At 31.0% G+C, this 27,996-nt stretch overlaps 3 protein-coding genes and 1 long non-coding RNA gene across 7 annotated transcripts in view; 2 read left to right on the forward strand and 2 right to left on the reverse strand.

Annotated features, from left to right (window-relative positions):
• LOC109356379 overlaps positions 1 to 5,363 on the forward strand; it is a 15,789-nt gene extending 10,426 nt beyond the window's left edge. The window contains exon 3 of the long non-coding RNA XR_002108717.1: positions 5,352 to 5,363. This is a non-coding gene — a long non-coding RNA (uncharacterized LOC109356379). The remainder of the gene's footprint in view (positions 1 to 5,351) is intronic.
• Positions 6,080 to 11,452, reverse strand: LOC109355909 (mitochondrial inner membrane protease subunit 1). Of its 3 annotated transcripts, none has more exons than XR_002108692.1 (5): positions 11,267 to 11,452; positions 10,930 to 11,167; positions 9,162 to 9,272; positions 8,353 to 8,407; positions 6,080 to 6,383 (listed from the first exon to the last, which is right to left on the reverse strand). XR_002108692.1 is itself a non-coding variant. In XM_019599184.1 (5 exons), exons 1-4 carry the CDS (start codon positions 11,393 to 11,395, stop codon positions 8,369 to 8,371), a joined length of 501 nt encoding a protein of 166 aa, XP_019454729.1. In that variant the 5' UTR covers positions 11,396 to 11,452; the 3' UTR covers positions 6,080 to 6,354; positions 8,353 to 8,368. The 3 variants fall into 3 exon arrangements, 2 of the variants coding, with proteins under 2 accessions (XP_019454729.1, XP_019454730.1); XM_019599184.1 differs by having other exon boundaries at positions 6,080 to 6,354; positions 10,946 to 11,167; XM_019599185.1 differs by having other exon boundaries at positions 10,946 to 11,167.
• LOC109357382 (probable solanesyl-diphosphate synthase 3, chloroplastic) lies at positions 13,562 to 17,640 on the reverse strand. Its single transcript, XM_019601313.1, has 6 exons — positions 17,109 to 17,640; positions 16,702 to 16,832; positions 15,975 to 16,102; positions 15,731 to 15,834; positions 14,485 to 14,612; positions 13,562 to 14,159 (listed from the first exon to the last, which is right to left on the reverse strand). The coding sequence occupies exons 1-6, from the start codon at positions 17,311 to 17,313 to the stop codon at positions 13,611 to 13,613; spliced, it is 1,245 nt and encodes a 414-aa protein (XP_019456858.1). The 5' UTR covers positions 17,314 to 17,640; the 3' UTR covers positions 13,562 to 13,610.
• LOC109355894 (fatty-acid-binding protein 3, chloroplastic) lies at positions 23,228 to 27,932 on the forward strand. 2 transcript variants are annotated; one of them, XM_019599164.1, is made up of 6 exons: positions 23,228 to 23,511; positions 25,691 to 25,792; positions 26,546 to 26,701; positions 26,797 to 27,011; positions 27,688 to 27,842; positions 27,874 to 27,910. In XM_019599164.1, exons 1-6 carry the CDS (start codon positions 23,295 to 23,297, stop codon positions 27,875 to 27,877), a joined length of 849 nt encoding a protein of 282 aa, XP_019454709.1. In that variant the 5' UTR covers positions 23,228 to 23,294; the 3' UTR covers positions 27,878 to 27,910. The 2 variants fall into 2 exon arrangements, with proteins under 2 accessions (XP_019454709.1, XP_019454708.1); XM_019599163.1 differs by having other exon boundaries at positions 23,230 to 23,511; positions 27,688 to 27,932.

Raw genomic sequence — 27,996 nt, forward strand, 5'->3', positions numbered from 1 at the left:
GGACGGGATAATTTGGGTATGCCTAAGTCATAATGGCAATATTTAAGCGCGCATTAAGGATAACACGTACAGAGAATCATATGTGTGACCAGTGGGAGATTATTAGAATTTCTGACAATTTATGGGTCACAAATATAATTCTATAATTGTGTTGTGGCCATTATGTAATTAGCCAAAATATAAAATGATCTTTAGTAATTAATTTGGTGGCTAATGGCATGTGCTATGAAATAATAATAATAAGTATAGATATCTTCAGACAATTTCTGATTTGATGAAGGGACTGAATCAAAATTATTGCAACTAAAGTAGTAACCACTACAGGGTTACTTTTATGGGTTATGGTCTCCATTTGTAGAGCAACAGGTTTTCAAGTGTAAAGGTGTAGGAGAATAAGGTAGGATGAGAATAGTGTTATCCAGAATAGGATAACACTATCCACTCATCCATAAGGCACATAAGGCATGAGGATAAGGTCTCTCCTCTAACACACCACAAAACACACTCAAGACACTAAGGCACATTCTCTCATTCCCCTCTAGAGAGAAACAAAGGAAAACCATTCCGCGCTCTATCATCTGGAAGATCATCGCACCCTCATACCTTCGACATTCCGGAAATGACTCAACAAGGTATGTTCTTCATCTTCACCATGAAATCATTTGGGGTTTCTTCGGTCTGGACCATGGATATTCCATTCGGGTTTATGTATGGGCATAAACATTCGGCTTTCAGAACAAAGTCATGGTCATAAGGACTTCCGTGTTTACTCTATGGATTTCGGATGGAGAGAAAATTCTCCAACAATATGTCCATTATCAAAGCAAAAACATTGACATCTTTCTAATAACGAATACATTTTGCATTGTCTGTTTTTGACTTAACTCATTGTAACACTCACACAAGCAACCATAAGGAAATAGTAGCATGACTCACGGTTATCATTTTATCATCAACATAATTAACAGCAAGAAGAATAACCCATCAACAAAAAATGCTAACTTCGAATCAAGAAAGCTGATGAATGGTAATGGCACAAATATTTGAATGAATTGTTCAAACCTAGTGTTTAATGTAACAATTATACGGTTGATTAATTTAGTGAGCAATTCCTAGACATTCCGTTTGGCAGCTCAGCCATGGAACACAAACTAGACAACAGCTCATACAAAGGAGTATATATGTTGTTCCACAATACATGACATTATATTGTTATGGATTATAATTAGTTGAAAAAATATATTTAAATTAAAATTTTAATAAAATTAATCATTTTTATGACCAATTACAAACAACACAGAACATGAATGATAAATTATTTTGGGAGAACACATGTCTGCCCCTCGTACAAAATCGTTAAGTAAAATTTATAATTTTGAGAAAGCAATGGACTTCCCCTTGACATATAAGCCACATATATAAAAAGTTTTGATATACACTTCTCTTTAGTACCGTACAAAATGGGTGGACAACTTTTATGTCCAACAATTTATCACTTTATATTTCACTACTTATAATTAATAAAAAAAATATTTAATTATTAAATTTTTAACTTAAATAAGGGAATGAAGTATCTCCTATATAAATTATATTCTCCTGCTAGTGAAATCATGACATGTGTTATGTTTCATCATTTTCTATAAAAATATTTTTTAAAATAAGCAAATAGCACACATGTCACATTCTTACTGGCTGGAGGAAATAAGTTATTTCCTGATATAATGAGATACATTATTCTCTCTAACTAATTACAAACAATGATATACAAATGTGCTCCCATATGAAGTATACCGTATATTTACTTTTTTCCTTGTTAAATATTGGTAGGCAGTTCTCTTTATACTTAGAGAATTATTATTAACCATTAATGGTAAATAATTAATAATATATTTTAAAATATTGTTTTCGACCATATTGATAAGATTTCAATGCTGTTTCTTGTAAGTTTGAAGAAACTTGTACCCATTGTACGAGAAACACTGAAGATAAGATTTCTCCTGTCTAGATAAGATTCTATAAGATTATCCTTGTAGGGAAATACACATCACCCCTTCTTTTTTTTGTTCTTTCTTTTCAAATTAAATTTTAGGTAAAAATAGAGTATCTCCTCCCTTCATTGTTTATTCTTTACCTTAACTTGTTGGTAAAAATATTATTTAATCCTGATAAGGAACAAATTCATAAAAGAACTACAAATTAAAAACTGTAAAAACAAAAGAATTGTGTTTCAATGCTCACACACAGTGAAGTATGAAAAGGATAAAACTAAGCAATCATGTTTTAGGTCCTTGCAAGTCAAGCTTGAAACTATTACATTCAAGTCCAGTCAAGAAATTTGATTACAAAAAACGAAGACAAACTTGCCTTACAAAATCTTTCGTTTGAAAAATAGCAGAGTCCTTTAAACTCTGCAAATTGCTTAAATAAAACTCAATTTTCATTCCTAGTTCTAGGTTAAAAAATAAAACAAATTACAGAAACAAAAAAAAAAAGTGGAAATTTAGGACAGTTCTCTGAATTAAAACATGATTGGAAACATGTTTAACCCTTGAATCTGCCCCAAATAAATTAGATCTAGGCCGAGTGAAATTGAGTTCTCAATCAATATTTCGCTGAGAACACAATGAATCGGCCGAAAATACCTAACAAAAAAGGAATTGAAAGAAAGAGAACTTATAATTGAATGCGAAAAATGTGGAGATTGAAATGAAAGAAATGTACTAATTCTTCCTATGGTTCTGCAAATTATGAAATGAAAATGCAGAAAATAAGAAAGAAATTAGGGTTTTGTATATGCCTGCAACGGAACTCGAGCGTCATTGCTTAGCTTATTCGCTCGGTTCTCTCAAAGGCACATATGAAACCTAGAAAAGTGAGAGCTATTTATATACCAGAACAAAATGAACGCAACCACGATCTATAAAATTTTATATCATTTACTATTTACTATTTATATTTAACTAGTAAGAGAAAACAAATTGTGTATAACAGTTTTTATTTTTTACATTATTATTATATTATTTATTGATCATTTTCAGTTATTTCTTAAAAAAAATCAAATAGATAATGTACTGATTATGTATACATTTTTACGTGCATAAATATTACACTAAATCAAATAAATGATGAATAATATATTTATATGTATAATATATTGAGGGTGCTCTATATTGTTCCCTTTTTTTAAGGCTATGGTCAAAGTTGTTTCATTCCCCTATATATCTTATTAATTAAAATTGTTTTTTTATTAATGAATCATTAAGGAAAATCTCCTAGTTAAAAATCTTATCATTTAGGAATTATCTCTTAATTAAAAAATTACTAATGAACGATTATAGAGAATCTCATAATTAATTAAGATTGTAATATTCATACATTGTTATTATAAAATTTATATATAATCGATATCATTTGTATTTTTTTTGCCGAAAAGTTCATAAAACTCCCTTAAACTTTACGTGTTTTGCAGCTAGACATTGTAAACTATTTTTCCTTTCTCATTATTCCTTAAACTTTAACTATTGGTGAAATTGATCATTATATACATAAAATTTTAAATTATTAACAATGAAATTGGAATTAACAAATAATATAAGGTTAAACACATGTCTTCTCAATCAAGCTTCCGATAGGAATAGTAAAAGAGAGAAGCTTAGGAAAGGATAAGCATGGAGAAAACTCACTTCCACATCCCAAAAGATAACATTTGGGTTCCTTGTCATGTTGTTGAGGTTCATTGTACACACATATATGATTCTAAGGACTGTAGTTATATTAAGCTGATATAGAATACTTTCGAACTATTTTTTTCAGTTATCGATTATAATAAATCATAGAAATTAGATAAGTAAAATCATCTCTTATATCAAATTATATTCTTATGGTAGTATGTGAGAGGGAACTAAAAAAATTATTTTAATTTCTAAAATTGCTTTTGTGCAAGTGTTTGGGAGCATCTTCACACATTTGTATGCAGTTTTTAGTTCTCAGTTTTCACAAGTTAGAACTAAAGAGAAATACACGAATAGAAGAACCATGTATAATTTTTTGGTAAAAGAAACTCTAGCTACATGGGAACAAGCCTATAAAAGTGCATGTAACCCTTTTTCATTTTCAGTTTTTAGGTAAAGTAAGAACTAGAATGACATTTTCCATTTAAGTTGGAAAGAGAATAAATGTATTCCAAGACATGAATAAGGCTACAATCGATCCCGCCCGAAAGTTTGGTTGAGAAAATATGTGTGTCTAATTTTACACTATGTGGTAATTCAAAATTCATTGATAGTGATTTAAAATTTTATGTATGTAGAGACTATTTTCACCAATAGTTAAAGTTTAAGGATTAATTAGAATAAAAAATAATTTACGATGTCTACCTACAAAACACGTAAATTTTAAGGGGTTTTATGAACTTTTCCCTTTTTTTTAAGGTCAATGATGGTTAAACAAAAATAGTCAATTTACAATGTCTACTTGCAAAACATGTAAAGTTTAAGGGGGTTTTATGAACTTTTTTTTATTTTTTTAAGGTCAATGATAATTAAACAAAAATAATGTATAATATAGTGACGGTATATAAAACTCATATTGTCAATGCATATATTTTCTCTCATTAATTAAAGAATAAAGTCCCTCAAATTAATAGCGTATACCAATTTCATTGCTGAAAATTTGTAAACCTTTAAATGGTCTCAAATACATCAAATGTAGTGAATTAATATTTTTATGATCTCATAACATGAATTATTTGACTCATTGATATTCATGATCTTTGGGAACTAGTTTAGATTTTTATTTTTTAGTACCAAATTGATAAATTTGATTTTTTTTGAAGATCAATGTGTGTATTCACTCTTAATTAAAAATGTTTTTATTAGTGAACAATTTATAGACAATCCTCCAATTAATTTTATTTTTAATAATAATTCATTAATGAGTAATTACTTAATTAATAAAAATAATATTTTAATAATTAGTATTAATATGAGGTCTGTGATAATTAATAAAACATCATTTTTAATAATAAAAAATTAATAGAATAATCATCTAATAAAAAATGAACGACGAATAAAAAATTAGATAGCAAATTACATTAAGGTTATGAAATGAAGTTGTGATGTAGTGATAATCACTAATATTATTTCTTTCATCTCTCCAAGTAGGAAGAGTGGTTTTATGATTGATGTGGTTTATTTTTCCTAATATTTAATTAAAACAAATCCATCTAATTCAAAAATTTCTATCAAAGAATTACATAGTTTTTATTTATTTATTGTTGTTGAGGATACTAGTACACAAAAATAGAAAACTTTCTTTCATCCTTTTATAAATAATTTAAATAAATAAAATAGTTTAGATTAAATGTAGTGTTATGTAACTAACTAATAAGTGGAAAATTTACATGGATATGTAGTCAAACTATATTATCATACATTTGATATATGTTTCATAATATTTATAAAAGTAGATTACAAAGAAGTCGCATTCCCAGTCAACGACTTCCCCAAACTTGTAGATCTCATCAACAAGTTTCCTAAAAACTACCTACATCCGTAAATATTTTAAAACATATACTAAATAATAATGTATTTTAACTATACTATCCACCTAAATTTTCAGCTAATCTATATTATGCACAAACTGCTCCTGAGCTTTGGAAATCTGACTCATAAAAACGTAAAGATGTCTTTACTTAAAACATATTGGATACTTTTCCACATAAATTTTTCTCATAAATTCAGTTCTTCCTTTATTGTGCTACCAATCACTTATCCTTTTAACCAACCCACATAAAAATTCACTTTCGAAAAAACTGAAGAAGAAAAAACGAAGGACCAAATTAAGAAAATAAATAAGTTCAAAAACAAAATAACAATTTTAACTAAATTGTGTAAACCTGATTTTAATCCTCTCCGCAAACCAAGAATTTTAAATATAAAAACAAAAAAGAAAGACTTAACAATAGTGAATACAAAAACTTAACATTGTTGATAAAGCACCATCATAGCTTTTTACCCTAAGTTATATATTTTTTGCTGCTACAAACAAAGAACCTTGACAAGCAATGATAATATTCAACTAGACAAATGAAAATCTCACTGAAAAGCAAAAATAGATTTCAATTGATGTTTCTATTGGGATTCTCAACTATAAAAAAAATTACTCTGCATGTATTATCAAATTATTCTGTTACAATGTTTGAGGAGCAATAAGCACTACACTACACAGCACTGAAGAGACCAGAAAACATGAACCCTTTGTTGCTGAAAGGGACTATGGTCCTTCAGCCCTTGCAAACTGCAACTTCAATGGCAATCACAGAAGCTCCATGGAAGAATAGTTCCAACCATTTTACTGGATACGGATCATAAGCTGATTAAACTCTGTCGAATAAATTTAACAAAGGAAAGATGTCAAGTTTTTTGGTTAGTAATAGGGCGTTTGTAGGACAGTTTTAGCTTAATACGGCTCGATATGTTGGTTCGTTCATGTTTTACATTCGGTCATGATCCGATTCACGATCGGACATAATCGGGTTGAACCAATATTTACATTATCAGTATAAGGCTGAAATTATGCATATCTAAGTCAAAATATTTTACTATATTACAAAAATCAAATTACATAACAGTAAGATTCGGCGCAACAGCATGGTTGCTTGCCTTGTGACCTAGAGGTCATACATTCAAACTTTGGAGACAACATCTTCAATTGCGAGAGTAATGTTGCGTACATCTACCCTCCCTAGACCCCTGGGAGCTTATGTATTGTGCGACCCTTTTACAAATCAAATTATGTCAATACAAAAATACCATGATATGCAAAATATATAAATTAGATTTAATAATGAATAAAAGTCTTATAGTTTATCACTAATTTTCAAGAAACATTTAAGATTTAAAGCATATTGGTACCTAGGCTGTGGGAGAGCCAATTGGGAGTGGCCTCAGAAATGTGGGTCAAATTTTAAGAAAAAAATTGATCCAATTTGCTTGGAATGGTTGTCAGGACAGGAAATAGATAAAATCACATGAAATTATTCTAATCCACATTACTGTGAAGGAATCATTGCATACATTCATGGACAGACCCACTTTGGACAATATGGGGCACACATCCCTACACAACTTATGAATTTTCTTTTTTTGGTACTATCAGAGGTATCACTTATCATATGGGTAAGGAACTAATCTCTTTCGGGTTGCATGACTACCCCTCTCAACAAGTGTCGCTCTAGGAATCAAACCCTTGATCTTTTGGCCATCCTGGAGATTCAGCTTGGTCTTACACCACTAGACTAACGTCTTGTTGGTAGCTGATGAATTTTTCTATTACACATGATAGTTATGTCATTTTTACTCCTATATTAGTTTATCTACCTTATCTTTGCCCCCTGGGTCCATCACTGCATATCCTTACTGTTGATTCCACTTAAATGATCTAATGCAGGCAATACCTGGTTTCTGGGCAAGGAATAAGTGCCACTAGCATACTATCATTGCAGGATGCTGAAATTCTTTATGCATCTACTGCATTGGAATAAAACTTCATGGCCTGCGTTGCTTTCTAAATCTTCGTTTAGGTTTCGGAGTTTGTTAATCTAAATCGTAGGGCTAGTGTTTTTATGGCAGATAAGAAATGTTTAGATCTAAAATGTGGTTAGCAAATATGTACTCGACACAGTGCTGAACGTGCCCATAAATGACTCATAGACTGTCTTCGTTTGCGGCGCCTTTTCAGCCTAGTTTGGTTATATATCACTTTTATGTATGTTGGTATACCCTAGTGACTTGTTCACAAGCTTATAAACCTCGTAATGTATGACCACAATTATTCTCACTCATTTTGACAGCAAAAAACTAACCCAAAAATATATCGTTTTGCTTTCATGCCTCCAGTTTCTGAGGCCAGCCACTCACATTGGTGCCATAAAACTTCCAAAACCAAAGCAACTCAACATTCATTAATCCCTGAATAAAATATATTTTCACATTCCAATACCTCGCGACGAGGCACACAAGATGATGAAAAAAATGACATAAGATGAATATTTTGCCACACCAAATTTCATAATCTACACCAATCTCAAAATCTGTTTACTTGTGATAAATCATAAATGCTCTTTCATACAATATGAGAAGAGGAAGAGAATTTAAACATTGAACATATGCATTCATAGATGAAAAAACTGGAAACTTAAATTAGCACCATCAATGGTTAAGCAGATATTGATATAAAAGGATTAATTTTCAATAACCAAAGTTACATTGTATATTTGTATGTGTCAGTACTGGAATAACTGTTTTAAACAAAAGCAGACATCTCAAATGCGGAGAACTGAAAGTGCCGTACCTTCTTTAAAACATCCTCATTGATCTATCCGTCCAAAGACATCAAGTGGCCAAACCTAATAACATAATAAGAGTACCTTTAGCACAAGACTCAAAGCCACCAAATAGAACAATTCTGCACCTTCCAACTAGTGGTTAATAACATATAATTTTTCTATACATAAAATAATACTCCCTCCGTTTCAAAATAATTGCCCATTTAGAGAACAAAAAATTGTTTCAAAATATTTGTCCACTTATAACTTCAAGAGAGTATTAAATGATTATTTTTCAACAATATCCTATGAGGAGAGAAAAATAATGAGACAGGAATAAAGCTTAAAGGGTAAAATAGGAAACCACATTATTTTTCTGAATTGTAACAAAATTAATTGCATTTGTTAATATGTGGGTTTCATCAGGTTCAGGAGAGTTAAAGGTACACCTATGAATCAAAAGGACCTAGCCCTATGCTCAAATAATACCTCCCTACAATGATAGATATCAAATTATTCTAGTATATGACTTCTAGATCTGCAACAAATAACTGCAATTGCTTTACACATTAGATTTCAACTACAGAATCAGTAAAAGTTCCATGAACGTGTATTAGGAAGAGATAAAACTTAGAAGTAGTGGTAAGGTTTTAATATGACAGTATCATTACTATCCATTCACACTCCTAATTTCTTAATGAAATTAATATTGAACTGCATGAAACTGAGAGAAAAGAGATTACAATATAAAGCCCCAAAGCCCTCAAAATGAAGGAGAAATAGAATGAACCAATCCTTAAAAAGTAGAAGAATATTGTAAGGGTACAGCACTTACCCTGAAAAACACCTTTCCTTGTATAAGACCATAAGGAATAGGACCAAAATGCCTCGAATCATGGGAAGCATAGATGTTATCTCCTTGAATCCAAACATGCCCCTTTGGTACCTGTGAAAAAAGGTATACATTAAGCTACAAATCAATCTTATCAACAAAAAAGAAGTAATACAAGGTTAAACAACCTTAAAATCGTCAATTTAAAGCTGAGAGAGAGACCATGGCAAACTAATAGGATAGCTGTGTAAAAATTAATATTTATTGAGGTGTGCTAAGAATCAGAAGTAGAAATTGGATTGAAATTATACCCAGGTCAAAATGACATGGACATAGTAAACACACGTCTAAAGTAGTATTGGTTGGATTCTTGAAATGATTGCATTAGAAATAAGAATTAAAAATAAATAAATAACCACCTCACCCAAAAGCATTGTGAAATTTCAAGTAATATACACAGTCGTTATAAGCATATAACTCATTTTTTACCACCACTATAATAAATAAAAAATAATCATCACAGTGGCAAAAACAGATAAAAGGATACCATCAAACCAATCACAAATAATATGCAGGCTGCTATGTTGCATCTATGAGTTACTAAACAAGAAATCTGATAATATGCTTATGCTATACTTGTATTCTATATTTTGGAAACAGTAGGAAATCATTCTAAGCATTGTTTTACTTCAGCATATTCATTCATGGAAAATGTCCATTAGACATCTCTATCAGATTAATCAGCAGCCCAAAAACTCATAATAGTACATATAAGCAATATCATTATTTTTTTGAAAAAAATGTAAAATTAAGCCAATTAACCAATGCCTCTCAATCTCATGACCAAAGCAACTCTCGCAAGCTTCTACTCACATAAAGTGAAATATATGATAAACAAAAAGTAAAAGCATGATTTCTATTGATGACAACATAAAACTAAACGAATTAACCAAATTGCTCTCATGATCCAAAAAAGTATACAATGATGATCAAGTCTTTTCTCACTAGATGTAGTGGGCTACATGAATCAAACGATGACATAATATCCTAATGTATATCATGTTGATAGACAAACCATCTACATATGTTGTTCTTAATGTTTGCTTATAGTTTTTCTTATTCTTCCTCTACCTCTAACTATTAGGTTACGCTCCATCTAATCTAATCTCCTTACTCGGGGCTGCTACAAGTCTTATTCCAAGCCACCTAGGCGAGAACCTACCATCTTTTCTAGAATAAGTGTTAATTCAACTCTATCTCTAAAGCATTCATTGGTATTCCTATCTTGTCAACACAACATTCTAATCTCTAATAAATAAAAAGAACCCTATTCTTTTATCCTTCCAAACTAAGGAATTCTAAATTTCTCACACATGCTTCTCCTCCTCACTATGTTCCAACATGACAACAACCAAGTGAGTACATTTTCACCATTATACACTTCAATCCATCTAAATTCATGCAAAAACAACAACAATTATTAAATGACAAAGCTATTAAGTATTTAAATTATCACAACCATGCACTGCAAAAAAATCACTAAAATAAAAACGCTCTCGCACACAAACGGGAACACATCTTCGGTTCCAAAAAGTGTACCACTTCAGTTTTTGTGATTGACCAGAAAAAATACTTAATTATTGCACTTTTAACTTAAATATATATCTTTCGACCAATTATGGAAAAGTGACACATGGAGTGACACTTTTTGGGACAACGATGTGCTCCAGACACATACATTACTTAGAATAAGAGCAAAAGAAGAACAAACCATTAATCTCACACACCACTACAGTTTGAGTAGCATCACCACGCAAAGGATCAAAGAAAGTAACAGTATCCCCTTCCATCCCCACAATTCGCTTCGTCAAGTTCCGATTCGGGTTCAAAGGAGACCGAACCACAACCAAATCTCCATGGCCAACCTTCCCAATTCGCGGCGACAAGTGCTCAGCGAGAATCACATCGCCGGCGAGATTTAGGGTTGGGAGCATACTAGGACCATAGACCTAAGAACAGAAGATTAATGCAATTGAGCGAAATGGGTATGAATGAATGAAAGTTAGTGAATGATTATGAATGAATGAATGAATGAAAATAAAGATTACATGAGTTGGGGAACAGAGATAGTTGTTTGTAACGTGAAGCCAACAGAGGAATTTAAGAGTGATTGCAGTGTGATCTAATGCTTCCTTTGCTGCGCTTCTCCATTGTGATATGTAATTCACAAACTTCATCTCTTTCTTTCTCTCTATTTCTGTGTGCTTCTTTGGAAGTGTACAAGGTGAGTATAAGAACACAGCAATAAAATATTTTCAAAGTAAAGATTTATATATAATTAATATATTATATATGAAAACTAATAAGTTGGAGAAAACGAATAAGTAAATATAAAGTTTGAGGGTTTTGGGTGGAATTTTGGAATAATTTTTCTCTTAACATATTTCACTGAAAAGTTCATTCAAGATCCACTTGAAAAAGTCACTTGTAACCTCGTTTTTCATTGATGCCAATAGATATTTTTTAGTTTACATTTATGTAAGTTTCTCACAGTATCATTTACTATTTGTATTATTTATCACAAAACTCTTAAATAAAACTAATATAAATAAATAATATATAATATATTAATTATATATAAATTTTAAATTGTGTATAAATATTACACTCTTTTTAACCTCATTTTTTTTTTATAAATATGTGGCATTCACTTCATGATTTAAGTGTTTCAATGATTTTCTATTTCTATTTTTATTTTTTAAAAACAATTTTTATTTCCATGTTTCAATTTCTCAAAACATGTTTGTTATTATCATTTTTACATTATTTACTCTAAACTTTATAAATTAGGACAATTATCCTTGCAGTTAATTCAATTCTAAATTTTTAATCATCAAAGTAGTCAAACTGATGATTTCTAGGATGTCTACATATTTAATACTTGCATTTTATTTTCTAACAAATTTGATGTCAAAAATACATTGAACATATGTAATTGTTTGACTTGGTTATTAGCTACCGCAAATACATCTCAAAAGTCATAATGAGCATTATGCAATAGCAGATGCTCTTAAAAAATTAAAGATAAAATAAATTAGTAACATACTAGTATTCTATTATTTAATTAAGGTTGTAGTAATTTTCATCCAAAAATCATATATTATCATAGTTACCATCGAACTATTCCAACAATATCATAAGAGACGATGAAAAGTTATGTTGAGAGATAAATAAATAAATTCTACTGAAGATGTATGGTGATCACGAGGGAGACACTCATGATTGACTTGGGTGTTTGGTTGACTTGTGGAGAGAGTAATTAAAAAATATTCTCCACTGAATTCACTTTTGATGTTTAAGGTTATGCACATAGTTTAAAAAATTATTAAATAATATAAAAATACATTTAAAGCACATTAAAAACTGAATTAAAAAAGAAATGAAGAAACGTGTGGCGAAAAGAAAAGTAATAAATCAAGGTGTAATTGAAAAATAAAATATAAATGTGTATAAAATCTTTAGACTAACCAAAAGGTTAAAGATTCGATTTTTAGGAGCAACATTTATTGAATGGACAATCACACATCCCAAAAAAGATTAATTCCTTACTCATAAAGTCTCGTTCCTTCAATTACATTCTTGGAATTTACAATGAGCTTCAGTCTATTCTGCTATCAGAAGCATTATTGAACATGGATCATTATATTGACATATACATGTTAATGTGATTGCCAATAATTTGATTAAGTGATTTTCTCCACTATTATTTCAGTGAAGAAATTAATTGTAAACATCTATCTTTTAGCTACATCACTGGAATGTGTTTTCAATTGCTTAAACTCAATCATGTTTATCAGTGTAAGACCCTGCTAGATCTTCAGAAAAAAACCAAAAGGTCAATGACTAATTCTTGAGAGCGACATTTTTTAGGAGGAACAACCACACCCCGGAAATGATTAGTTCAGAGATACTCTTGGTAGTACAACAAAAATTATGTTTTTATAGTAACCGTTAAATTATAAAGTAGTTTTCTGAATTTTAAACTCTAGGAAAACTACAACCTACAAATAAACAAAAAAAAAAGTAGAAAATTATCACCTTTTCCTTCCCTTACTGATCCTAGAAAAAAGAAGAATGAGATTAAGAATGTAATGTTGTGAATGGAAAATGGAATAATATTATTTTCCTTGTACTTCAACTTTGCATGTAGCTGAAAATATACATTAAATTATGAGGTATGTTTGCTTAGTCCTTCAATGTCTATATATTAGTACCCAAAACTAGCTCATGGGGGAAGCATTTAAAGGAATTGCTGAAAATTCTTGAACATAATAAAAGATCAAATGTCAAGAATTTCAGTATCATCCTTTATATTAAGACCAAAGAATGCTTTTTTTATTTTATCTTTCTGATCTTCTTAATACACAGAATGTGTCCACAGCATGCACATGCTTACGCAATCCGTTGAAGATTGTATGCAACCATATCCTCAAGAGCTAAACGAAACGCGCTCTGAGGAAGGCATTGGAGATTTTGAAGAGCAAGATCAGCTTTCTCTTTTGCCAACTCTTGCGCCCTTTCAATGCCCCCACAGCTCTTGACCAATTCGATGGCCTCATCGAGGGAACCAGGCTCACTAAATTCAGACTCAATGATATCCCTCAATTTCGGTTCTTTCTCCAATGCAAAAATAACTGGTGCAGTCAGGTTACCTTTGGAAAGGTCGGTTGCAGCAGGCTTTCCTAGTTGCTCTGCTGATTGTGTGAAATCTAATATGTCATCCACAACTTGGAAGGACAGACCGAGATTCTTTCCATATTCGTACATTTTCTCAGTGATGATGTTGTCAGCACCGCTGAAAATTGCTGCACCTTTTGTACTGGCAGCAATCAAGGAAGCTGTTTTATAGTAACTCTTAACTAGATACTCGTCGAGTTGAACATCGCAATCAAACAAGCTAGAAGCTTGCTTTATTTCACCACTCGCGAAGTCTTTAATCACCTGTTAAAGAACAAAACAGTTACTCAAAAATTTGAGAGGCAACAACAAAAACTTCAAAACAGAAAATGGAAATTATGTATCTCTTGATACTTCTAGTAAATTACTGGCTTCAAATGCAGCAATCACTGATGGAATAATGACTTTAAGAGTCCATTTGCAAGTTGGGTTTTGAAGGGAAAGGGAAGGCTTCAGAGCCGTCTCATAAATCTATTTCCTGGCTCTAAAGCCTTCTCTTCCTTCCCCTCCAAAATTCAACTCACAAATGGATCTAAGTATACAAGTAAAAGATGGAAATTTCTTATAAGGGTATGATGAAGCAATTCACCTGACTGATAAGTTTAATAACTTCAATGTTTTCGAGGTTGGCTAAATACCATGATGACTGTGCGAACATGAAATCTCCAGCCAACACTGCCACTCTTGTTCCAAACAGTTGATGAACAGTTTTCTTCCCTATAAATATATAGCAATAACATAGAGTTCAAATAAAGAGAAACTGAAACCAAGAAATCTAGTGTAACAGACTTGAACTAAAAATGCTGATAGACAAACTCTTCAAGAAGGCGAAAGGTAGCTTTCGACTTCTACCTACTGTGGTATGTAAAGATGCATACAAAGAGCATTCATGTTCAATTCTCAATTATGCTATTTTAAGGTTTCTATCATAGAATATGAGTTCATTTAGCACGCAATGCCAATGAGTAACAATATGAATATATTAAGGCTGGAACCGAAAAGTTCAAGTTCAATTGAAGCAATATATGTCACATGTGAATGTTTGAAAAACCTGCAATGTTTTCTATTTTTCAATTGAATTTCCGTCAATGGTACTAGAAACATTTGAAAGTGGACACAGTTGACCATCCAAATGTGATGAGAAACTTATCCTCTCAGTTCTCAATTCTATTCCACAGAATATTAGAATGGCATGGCACCAACAACCAATTGAAAAGGGGTATTTCACTAAAGCTTTTTTGTAGTAAGCAATTTAGTTACGCTATAGTTTCACCAAGGATACACTTCTTAGTTGCCACGGTGCAGTTTTATTGTTTTATCCATTTTACTTCATTTCTTTTGGTCTGGTACCCTAGCAGGGATTGGCTCATCAGATAATACAAAACAAAAATGACAAAGGTTGAGTTCTTTATTCATCATTAATATGTAATGTATAGCTAGCAAGTCCACTCCAAGACGTAAAAAACCGAGAAGCTTCTAATGGTATCATAGTCTAGTATAGTTCTATTGTTTATTTTCTCTAACTTTGTCTCCCTTTTTCAAGACATACTTTTCTGAGTCAAATGCAAACTGCTCTTATCACTCTGATGAAATCATCAGAGAATAACAAAGTTGTGGATCAGATCAAAGACTTTCCTGAAACAAATATCAAGCATAATACAATACCTAACCATCACTGCTTTGACACATGGGGCGTACAGAATCTCAAAACAACCTCACTTTATGAGAAAATTACTTCATAGTAAGCACCTTGCCAAACAATGCATTTAATCATAAATCTAAAGTGATGTCAATAAAATTAAATGGGTATTCCAAAGTAATGGTCAGAGGCTTACCTCTCCGTAGGTCACTCTCATCTAATACATCGTCGTGTATCAAACTTGCAGTATGAATCATTTCAATTATCTCTGCTAAACGTCGATGCTTTACAGTAAGTTCACTGGAGTAACACATTTGGAAAGAAAAAAAGGCATTCAACTTCTACTGTCAGAACTCATAAGCAAAGAATTCTCAGAACAGGCAAAGAGCTTTTGTGTGCATGCATATGAGAAGTGAATCAGAAGAGTATTCTATACTTACTTCAAGCCAAGTAGCTCTGCTGTCGCTCTTGAGACCAAGAACACGAGAGCCGGTCTCATCCTCTTCCCACCAGCACTAAATATCTGCTCAGCTGCCGACATTAAAACTGGATTCTCTGCACCTACAATCTATCAGAGCATCTTCATCAGATATATTAAAAGTCTTAAATTCGGTGTTCACGAAGTACAAGAAACTATGAGGCAAGTAGGTTCATCAGGCACAGAGAATGAACAGGACTTGGCAGTGGTACCAATTGTATTGATCGACTTTCTTATAAAAGATACAAATAAACAACTGGTTTGTGACTTCAGTCACTGTAAAAACAAATTACAAGACATTCAAAATTATATCCAATCTCATTTAAAAAAACTTAAATTTAATAATGTTAATCCCGAAACACAATAACTTGAGAACTAGAATCAAGAGAAACATGAGGTTGTCAAACAAAGCAAAAATAAGAAATTCAATAAGAGTTAATAACAACAATAAGCATAGAATGTAATGAGTTGGGTTGAATCACAGAACAAAGATATATTTCAAATGGTTATATGCCCCATGTTTCATTCTATTAGAAAGTTCACATTTTTCTGATCCCTGTGAAGGCGACATCAGTCATAATGAAACAATACAACACTTAACCAAATGGCAAAGGAGCATTTATAACTTAATCTCAATAGTTAGTAAAAAATAACAGCACAAACATGAATCCACGAAAATCGTCACTTACCGACTGAAGGTTCCTATTGAGTGTTTTCAGATCATCAGCAACCACATCAAACAACTGAGCCGGGGAAATAGGGGCGTCAGAGTAACTCTTCAAGTCCAATCCATTAAGGCCTTGAATTGCTTGAGTTCCACCTATGCAAAAAAAATAAACCAAATTTTTACTACCAAGTACTTCCACTGCAATAACCAACACCAATATCAATTCAATTAAACTAGGGCACTATTATTGATACTTTCAATTGTTTGTCCACACTCCTCAAGAACTAATCATAAATTTGTAACATAATATAAATTCATGACTGGTTAATAAAGATTTTGAATATACAATTTGGAGCATCAATAGCATTTATATCAATCTAGCAATATGAAGCAAGTTTACAAAACAATTTCATTGACAAAATCTCATACCGTTCAATGTTGGTTCTACAATCTTCATAATAGAAGAAACACCACATTGAGTGCTCCTCCTCTTGCACCAAACCATTCTACTACCTCCATTCACCTTTGCATAATTCCTCACTATGTAACTATCAAAAGAAGCATTAGAACAAGAACCACCAAAAATCAAGTTTTTCCCAACAAAATCAATGCTTTTACTTGTCAATGACATCATTCTGACAAGTTAGATAGAAAATAATCAAGTTCCAATACCAATCAACAAAACCCAGATGGGAAATGAAGTGAAATTCCCTCTAAGTAGATTCAAAGTGGCAGAAATGAAGTTGAGTTATAAGATATGGTAGAAAAAGAAGAAACAATGAACAATATAATGAAAACAAAGGGTGTAATTTTATGGGTCACAATATTAAAGTGTTGATGAAGGAACAGAAGAAGTTGGAGTTAAGTGAGTGGATCCTAAGAGACCACATAAGACTAAAGTGTTTGGTTTCTTATCAGTTTGGAAGAGAATGAAATCTGTGACTCATGCATGTTGCTTCAGACATATGAATTTAGGATAATGTGTGAGCTGAAATGGTGGGTCAAGTTTTATTACTTCATGTTATTCAAGGCCCAATGTTAGTTTTTATTTATATGTACTATATTTAGTGAAATTATACAAATTACTCTATCTTTTTTCATTTACACAAGTCATCCATAATTTATATTCATACATTATATTGACTACTCATGTATTAATGATAAGTGTAATATTTTAAACATAATTTTTTTTATAATTGTAATTAACTTAAATACAATATGGTAGACAAGTCCAAATAATATAAATATCAATGTGTTTTCTTCATTTTTGGTTCGTTACAAAATAATATAAGAATAATTTAAACAACATCTCATTAAAAGATTACATTTATTTATACTCAATATATTTTTTTGTTTAAAAGATTACACTTAATTATCCCGTGAGATAGTCAATTAATGTATATATATTGTAAGTACAAAAAAATAAATGATTTATGTAATTTTAAAAGGGTGTTAATGTAATTTATGCTAAAATTTTGTAAAAGTATTTTTTAATTTGTCACATAATAATGATTAATTTCTTTTGAGAAAATATTTGCTTTTTAAACTATATTTACCTAACTTGTCATATTCTGTTATCATTATGTTAACTTCTTTTGCAGTTATATCTTATTCAAGAAACTTTCCTTAGCAAATATGTAAAATATCTTAAGGGTATGTTTGGTTCTATGGAAAAGAAGAGAAAAGAAAATGAGAGGAAACTATCATTTTCCATCATTTGGTTTCAACACAAAATAGGAGGGAAAGAAAAAAACATGCATGAGACCTACAAATGTTTTTTCTTCCTTCCTTTGTGAGGAAAATGGAGAATGGAAAGAAAACCATGAAAAATTATAAATTTATCCTTTTACCATAAGTTAATTAAAAGAATAATATTCTAGGTGAAAATAGATAAAATATAATAAACTTATTATTTGTTTATATTTAATTCTATATGAAATTAGTTTACTTAATTTTAATTTCATTGGTCATGAACTCACAAATAAATAATAATCATGTATGTTCAATAAAAAAAGTAGTGAAAATAAAAAACATAATTTCTTAAAATTAAGAATAAAATGACAAATAATAAATAAATTAAAAATACAAAACGAAATATGCAAAAGTGAGATGATTATAAATATAAAGTGGTAACTAAATGTGAGTTATGATTTCTTTAGATGCATTAATGAGAATAAAATATAGAATATTAATGATTCTCGTAGGATTTTATAAACAAAAATTATTTATTTATGTAATTTGTAACAACAAAATATAGTTTTGAAAACTAGAAATACTACATAATTTTTTATATATAAAAGTAACAAGGATATTTATGTCATTTTTGATAAATTATGTATAAATATATATTTTCTTTCCTCTTACTTTCCTTCTATTTTCAATCATTCAAACAACAAAATTATTATCTCATTTTCTACTTTTTTTTCTTTCCTTCTATTCTCTTTCCTTCCACTTTCTTTCTATTTTCTCTCAACCAGTGTAAGAAAAACAACTATAAAAGGGAGAAAGAGAAATGTAAGTAGATTGTGAGATTCATTTATGATTTTTTGGAAGATTAAAAAATGGAGTGAAAATAATGAAATATTAGTCTAGTCACTTAAATTAAAATGATGTATAAATTAGAAGAAAATATTATGTGAGACACCTTTATGTTATTTGAAAGGGTTGGAGGGGCGAAGATATTTAGAAGAAAAAACTATATGAGACTCTTTTATGTAACTTGTCTACCAGGGTTACATTCATGCCCTTTATCTATCTAGCATGATACTAACATTGAAACATATCATTTACATTGCATATGGCTTTTGCATTTTTGCCATATACACCATGATAGATTGGCTTGATTTACGTGGAGAATGGGGACTTAGTGAAAAACATTGTGGGGAATACTCAAAATTAAATTTTAGGAATATAATTCAACCTACGAAGATACTAGATTAGTTTCTTAGTGTTGCATTTGCATTGTTTTCATTTTTAGTCTCTTGGACATGTAGTTAAGAGTGGGACACTCAAACTATTTCTATTTGAATAAGCTTTCAATAACTAGTTGAATATTGGTTAGTTCTCACATCATTGCAAAATTATAAAGTCATAGGTAAATTATATCATAATCACATATTTCCATTCATACATATATTGTGCCAACCCCATCCCATCCTATTTAGACCTTGTCTTAATTAGATATGCACATAGTTGATTTTTAGGGCATGTTTGTGAGTTAATTTTAAGAGGGGAATGAGAAAAATGAAGGTCTTAAGAACCATCTCACAAATATATTTTATAATTATGAAATCTTTCCCTTTCATCCTGTTGGGAACAAGCAAACAATCAAATAGTAAAGCGAATATAGATAAGAGAATAACAAAAGAAATATGGTAACGAAATTCGGCTAATTGTGCCTACGTCCCATTTAAGCTTTCTTTTATACACTTCTTGGTTCATCAATAAGCTTTCTTTTCATGACTCTTACCACATTCTAACAATTGATAATATAATACGGCATATCAAACAAAAGATGACTCATATCCATAAGTTTTACTTCATAATAATCATATTTATATTTACCAATAGAGAAAGAAATTTTGACTTCATTTCCCTTTAATATATGAATGTTTTTTTAATTCATGATGATAAGGCATACTCTCCATAGGACATGACATCGGGTTTGGAAGTGTTGTTCATCTTCAACATTAAATTCCATCGATCTCGGTACCAATAAACTTTGATGTTACCTTTGCTCTCCCTAGAATCGAATCTAGATACTATTTGATGTGAACTTTACATATTCATCATTGATTTTAATGATTGCAAGTAGTATTGTGAACCTAATAACCCTTACAGTATGTTTGGTTAAGGAGAGTAAATAGAGAGAAAGAAAGTGGAAGGAAAGAGAATAGAAGAAAAGAAAAAAAGGCAGAAAATGAGATGATAATTTTGTTATTTGGTATGATTGAAAATAGAAAGAAAGTAAGAGGAAAGAAAATATATATTCATACATAATTTATCAAAAATGACATAAATGTCCTTGTTACTTTTATATATAAAAAATTATGTAGCCATTTCTAGTTTTCAAAACTATATTTTGTTGTTACAAATTACATAAATAAATAATTTTTTATATTAATTTAATGTAACAATTTTTGTATAATATATAAATTATCAAATTTAATATAACAATTTTTGTTTATAAAATCCTATGAAAATCATTAATATTCTATATTTTATTCTCATTAATGCATCTACAGAAATCATAACTCACATTTGATTATCATTTTTATATTTATAATCATCCCACTTTTGCACATTTTGTTTTGTATTTTTAATTTATTTATTATTTGTCATTTTGTTCTTAATTTTAAGAAATTGTGTTTTTTATTTTCACTACTTTTTTTATCGAAGATACATGATTATTATTTATTTGTGAGTTCATGACCAATGAAATTAAAATTAAGTAAACTAATTTCACATAGAATTAAATATAAACAGATAATAAGTTTATTATATTTTATCTATTTTCACCTAAAATATTGTTCTTTTAATTAACTTATGGTAGAATGATAAATTTGTAATTTTTCATGGTTTTCTTTCTTTTCTCTATTTTCTTCACAAAGTAGGGAAGAAAAGTTTTTTGTGAGCCTCATGCATGTTTTTTTTCTTTCCCTCCTATTTTGTGTTGAAACCAAATGATGAAAAATGACATTTTTCTCTCATTTTCTTTCCTCTTCTTTTCCATAGAACCAAACATACCCTTAATCTTTCACTTCTTGGGTATTTCTAAGCCTTGTCATTCAAATTGTGGGTTGCCTACCATTAACATAGTTGGACCAGACTGCGACCAAGGAGCCTCCAACCATCGGGGAATTCCATGATTATCGGGGTATGGAAAGAGTGGAGAGCCATAACTGAGACACCACTTCTTGAACCAAAACCTTAATGCATTAGTTTCATATGCATTTTCTACTTATAATCTTTTTTGCTCCTCCCCGTATATCTAATGTGAGACTTTACACTTGAATAAACCTAATAATCTCCCCCTCAAGTGTGGGTACCACACACTTTCCAGTCCGCTCCCTTTAAGTCCATTGTTATCAACGAGTATGTGAAGATTGGAGAGTCATAAGTGAGACACCACGTCTTGAACCAAAACCTTAATGTATTAGTTCTATGGGCCTTTTCTACTTATATAATTTTTCACTCCTTCCCACATATCCTATGTGGGACTTCACACATGAATAAATTCAACAATCTCTCCCTCAAGTATGGGTACCACACACATTTCTGATCCACTTCCCCTTAAGTTCACCATGTTACAACCGAACCATCGACTTTAATACCACTTGTTGGACCAGACTGCGACCGAGGAGCCTCTAACCACCAGAGAATTCTATTGTTATTGAAGTATAGGAAGAGTTGAGAACCACAAGTGAGACACCACGTCTTGAACTAAAACCACGTCTCTTTCGCTCCTCCCCACATATCCAATATGGGACTTCACAATTGAATAAACCTAACAGACACACATCAACATATCTATTCTTTCCATCAATAAACATATTAGTAAATTACGATTTTTCCATTAGGGTACGAGGTGAACTTTTAACCAATGTTATAGCTAGGGGTGAGATAGGTTGGGTTGGGTCTGGTAAGACTTTCTTATTCATGAAGTCTTACTTTTTTGAACTCGAACCGACCCTATACATGAAGTTAACCCAACCCTAAATCTGATCGGTCCAACTTTTAAACTCAAGCTCGACCCTAGACCCGATTAAATATAATGCATACTTATTTAGATAATGTTTTCTCAATATTACTTATTATTGTGATTATGTAATTTGACATATGAAATTATATATATATAGATATTTTATTAATCATTTACTTGTATGTATATCTGAAGAAAATTAGAAAATCAATGATATCTTGGGCCTAATAAATTTCATTACTCTATACACAATTGAATAGACACATACAAACATGAAGAATTGATGACCATAGGACAGGTTGGGTCATAATTGTCTCTTACTAAACCCTAAATATCGATTGAGTCTAACTTTTAAACCTAATTCTAACCATAGACCAAATAAAACTCGGTCATATCCAAGCTTATTCATGATAGGGCAAAACCAAGTCCTTAACTATAACCAAGTTAAAATTGCAAAAGCTTCTAGTCTAATAGGATGATACCAATTAAAACAACTTATTATAATAGATTTAATTACCTAAAGACTTGAATGTGGAATTTCTTGGTAAGTGTACATTTTTAGTGTACTAAGAAGATAATTTCTCTTCTTACACCATAAACTACTTTAGTCCATTAAGAAGTTTAATATTTAATCATTATCTTAGATAAAAATAATATATATATATATATAAATATAAATGATAGCTAATATATTAATTGCGTAAAAAACTATTGAATATATAAGTAAAACATTTTACCAATAAAGTGTTAATATAGTAATATAAGGTCTTACTAGAAATATTTTAGAACACCCTTGTAAATACCCAAGTGAGAAATGTAGATAAATTGTGAAAAGTGATTGCTTCATCCTAACATTCTTACATGTCAACATTTTATTACTAAGGAACGTTTCTCACACAATCCAACCTTAAACAATGTTTGGAACTATGGCAGCATCTACAACACTATGCCTTTCACCCTCAATCAATTCCAGCACCTTCAATTTCCATCACAAAAAAATCTCAAATTCAACACTGTCATTCACCAATTCCCACTGTTTTTCTCTCTCTGCACCTTCTCTTATGCATTTCTCTTTCCAAAGTAGTAGTAGAAGGCAAACCCATTTCTTTGCAGCTGCTGCTTCATCTTCTGGTGAGATTCTGTGGTCACCCCATTTTTCAAGTTCCAATTTTTATGATTCCTTATTAGTTTATTTCTTCCTGTTTGTTGGAAATTTAACAATGCAGAAATGGGTGATGAATTTTAATGGCTGTGCTGCATATATTAAAATTAATGCATGGCAGTGGATTTTTCTCTATTATTTGAATGGACATATGCTACTGCATGTTAGATTTTTTGTTGGTTCTATCGAGGATATCTCCTCATCTTATAGGCACGAAACTAATCATTTTGGGTTTCGTGGCTACCTCGCCTTACACTCTCGTAGGAATTGAACTTTTGACTTTTTGATATTTCTGGGATTTAGTGAGTCTTACACCACTAGATTAACAATTTGTTGGTGCTGCATTTTAGATTGATGTTCATATTACAATATAATATTTTAAATTAAAAAGATAAATCTTGAATCCAGTTGGTAACTGGTTTTATAGAGAATAATATTTTTTTCATATTGAATTGAAGGTTGAAGGCTAACATAGGTAATTATATATTCTAGAATACCCATTTTCATACATAAAAAAAATTTCACGTCTATCAATTTGATCTCGAAAAAACTAAAAAACCAAACTAGTACCCAAAGTCGTGAATGTGGGTTAAAATAGTCTCTATTAAGGGTGATAAAAAGTGCTAAAAATGAGTTGTTTGACTTACATTTGATATTTTTGGGACTATTTTGGGGTTTTCAAATTTTCAGGGACCAAATTGGTATACACAAAAATTTCGGGGGACCAAAATAGGTTTTTACTCTATATTTAATTTGGCCAAAAAGCAAAAGGAAAAGGGAAAAGTAGGAGATTCTGGTGTTACTTTTTATCCTCAATAGTTGTAAGATATGTGAAGATGGATAAAGCTTGTTACATTTATGAACACTACATCAAATAATACCACTTACTTCTCCTCGCATCTGGTGTGAAGCAATCACAACAAATAGCTAATTAGTCTGTAGATTGGGCGAGTTAAAGGACATATAAGATATGCATAAACCAATATATTTCTGCCAAGGATTCTATATTGCTATATGCTTTTTGTGGAATTTAGAAGCATTTTTAGATAAACCTAAAATAAAACGCCTATATTTCTCGTTTTATATTGCACCCCGGAGTTTGTAGAATGTAGAAGCAAAATGTAGTTAAAGTCAGGTAGTAGGAATATCTGGCTTTTATACTAAGTCCTTGGACATGAAACTTGTTTATGTATTTTGATACAGAGAATAAATTTAAGGCATTTTTGGCAGTCAAGATGTGTATAAATTGTTTAGGTTGCTATTAGGAGTCTCAAGGTAAGGCTGTCGGAAGCATAAACTGTTAAACGAGACGTGATTCAGACAATCAAGAACCGATCACAATTGAATAAGATGTTTGCTTGCTGAACTATTGGCAGGTTGTTTAATAAGATAAGGTTGAAATTTGTATAATTGTTTCTGCCAAGTTCCTATACCTCAGTAGGATTCGAACCCAGATGAAGTTTTGACCATCTGTCAGAGAAAAAAGAATGATTCACTCTTGTAGGATTCCCAAGAAATTCTTCGACTAATAGTTGGCACATTGAGGAAAATCCAGAAAGGAATTTAGGGAATCGAAGTTCAAGGGTTGCTACTCTTTTTTCTTTTGTGTTGCACCAACTTTTAGAGTCGATTCTATATCTATTATAGATTCCATGTGGGTGAGGCTTTCTTTTTGTTAAGATTTCATCTCAACTAATTGGTAATGAGAGGAGTAATCCAATGGGTATTTAAATTATGCCTAAGAGAATGAGGTAGGCGATGTGAGACTTAGTTCTGAACATGCCCCCTCCACAGAAGCCTGTTAGACCAAACGAAGGGTTACATTTGAACCACGATTAAAGGGCATCTTTTAGCCCATGACAAATAGAAAGAAGTTGGGCTCTGGCTCTGATATCATGAAAGAAGTAATCGAACATATATTTAAACCATGCCTAAGAAAATGAGGTAGGCGTCATGAGACTTACTTCCCAATACCTTTTATGGGGAGGGGGTTGTGGTGTTAACTGTCAAGTATATTAGCAATGGACAGTATGTGAAAGAAGACTTGTATATTAGAAATCATCTATTACAGAATGCTCTTTCTTTCGATGTATTTTGCTAACTGATATTAGAAATTAACATCTACTTAGTTCTATTTGATCATTGCAGCTGCAAGTGCTGAATGTGTAGTGGAACCAGCAACAAATGTGAAATTTCAGAAATCTTTGAGTTTGCCGGGCAATGCAGATTCATTAGTCTTATTTGGAACTGGTAAGTTGTTATACTATCATATGGCGTTCAGAGTAGAGGAAGATAGAAATGCTCCAAGAATGCGAAAAAAAGATTAACATGACTGCAACCATAACTTGGGCTAGTAATATTAGAACATATACATTATAGCAATTTCACATGCATATGCTGAACAAAATTGATTTTGTATATCCTATGTTTTTAGACACTCAGGAGGAAATAAATGGGTCGATACCATGTTGAACTTATTTACTGGGTATGAACTTTTAATTATGACCCGTTCAAACTTTTACTGAGAAATTTCATGCCATTGATTGTGGCATTTTAACTTCATAAGAATCTTGTGCCGAAATTCCGACTTCTTCTGAGAAGCACTACAAAGTGAAGTTCCTGTATCATTCAGTTATTATAGGTAAACTGATAACTTTTGGAAAATATATGGTGAACAATTGTTTTCAGATAAAACTTTATTTTGATTCTGAGAGTAGTTTAACTATGAGGTACTAACTTCTTTCTAACCCATTGTGAAATTAAATGTCATCAACTCTGTAAATTGTTGCATGAGGCAATCAAAGTTAGTACAAATATAAACTTCGATAGCTCTTCTATTTTAACGGTCATCTATCTGAATTGCGTTCCAGCCTTTTCATTTTCGGCCCGTAGTTAGTCATTCTTAAGACTAATGGAATACTAGAATGTAATAAGTTCAAATAAATTAGAATTGTCATGTTGTTTTAATGTTATAAGCTTTGATGGAAAATAACAATTTTTCAGGATACAGGGAGAAAGTTTTTGCGATTATCGGTGTCAAGGTCTATGCTGCAGGTCTATATCTAAATCAAAGTATCATAAGTGAGTTGAATGCTTGGAAAGGACAATCAAAAGATAAGATTCAAGGGAATTCTTCCCTTTTCAAGACCATTTACCAATGTAATGACCTTATGAACTGATTCATTTTATTCTTTCTACAATCCTCTGAGAGATATAGATTAAATTGATAAAAAAGTGCTTTTTTTTCATTGCAGCTTCCCTTGAGAAATCATTGCAAATTATTCTGGTTAGAGATGTTGATGGTAAAACTTTCTGGGGTGCTTTAAATGATGCCATATCACCAAGAATTGCAAAACCAACAACTGTAGAAGAAACTGCTTTGTCCACATTAAGCAGAACCTTTCTAAGTAAACCTCTTAAGAAAGGAACTTTTATATTTTTGACCTGGGTGGACCCCTCCAAATTACTTGTAAGTCTTTTTACTTACACATGGACCATATTTGTTGTCTCAAAAAGTGTCACTTTATGTGTCACTTAATATGATTGGTCAGAAAAGTACTTAATTATTAAACTTTTATCTTAAATATATTTTTTCAACCAATCATAGCAAGTGACATATCTACTGGCACATTCTGTGAGACAACAGATGTGCTCCTCATACGGGAGCATGTGCTCCTTATACTTATACAAGAGCATATTTTCTATCCCAAAAAGTGTCATTCCATGTGTCACTTGTTATGATTGATAAAAAAATAGTTAATTAAAATTTTAATTTAAATATATTTTTTCAACCAATCACAGCAAGTGACACACTTTGTAGGATAGCAGATGTACTCGTGCGTGGAGATCACATCTTATGTTCCAAAAAGTGTGTAATTTAATGTGTTATTTGCTGTGATTGATCAGAAAAACACTTAATTATTAAACTTTTAATATAAATATATTTTTTCAATCAACCAAATTAAGTGCACGTACAGTGGGACAAGATGTCCTCTCCACACACACAACCTACAAATTATAGATCTTTTGATTAAAATTTTTTTCATAAGACAATGAAGATAATTGATGTCTATTTTTGTTCCTCCTTTAGTTTTGTTTATTTCATTTACAAGATAATGTTCCTAGAAAATTAATTGTGATTTCAGGTTTCTATCTCATCAAATGTGGTTCCATCTTCTGTGGATGCTACAATTGAATCTGCAAATGTGTCTTCTGCTATTTTTGATGTGTTCCTAGGAGATAGTCCTATTTCTCCCTCATTGAAAGCTTCAGTGGCTGATGGCTTATCAAAAGTACTCAACTAAACTTTATAAAAGAAGAATGTACTTAAAGTAAAAGACTTTTTTGTCTCTTCATAAAATTTCATGCAAATAAAAGACTTTTTTTGTCTCATCATAAAATTTCATGCATTTATGGTTAAGGAATAATAATATTATTATGGTTATATTCATTTC

The sequence above is a fragment of the Lupinus angustifolius genome, chromosome LG09, assembly GCF_001865875.1.
Source record: "Lupinus angustifolius cultivar Tanjil chromosome LG09, LupAngTanjil_v1.0, whole genome shotgun sequence".
NCBI lineage: Eukaryota > Viridiplantae > Streptophyta > Magnoliopsida > Fabales > Fabaceae > Lupinus > Lupinus angustifolius.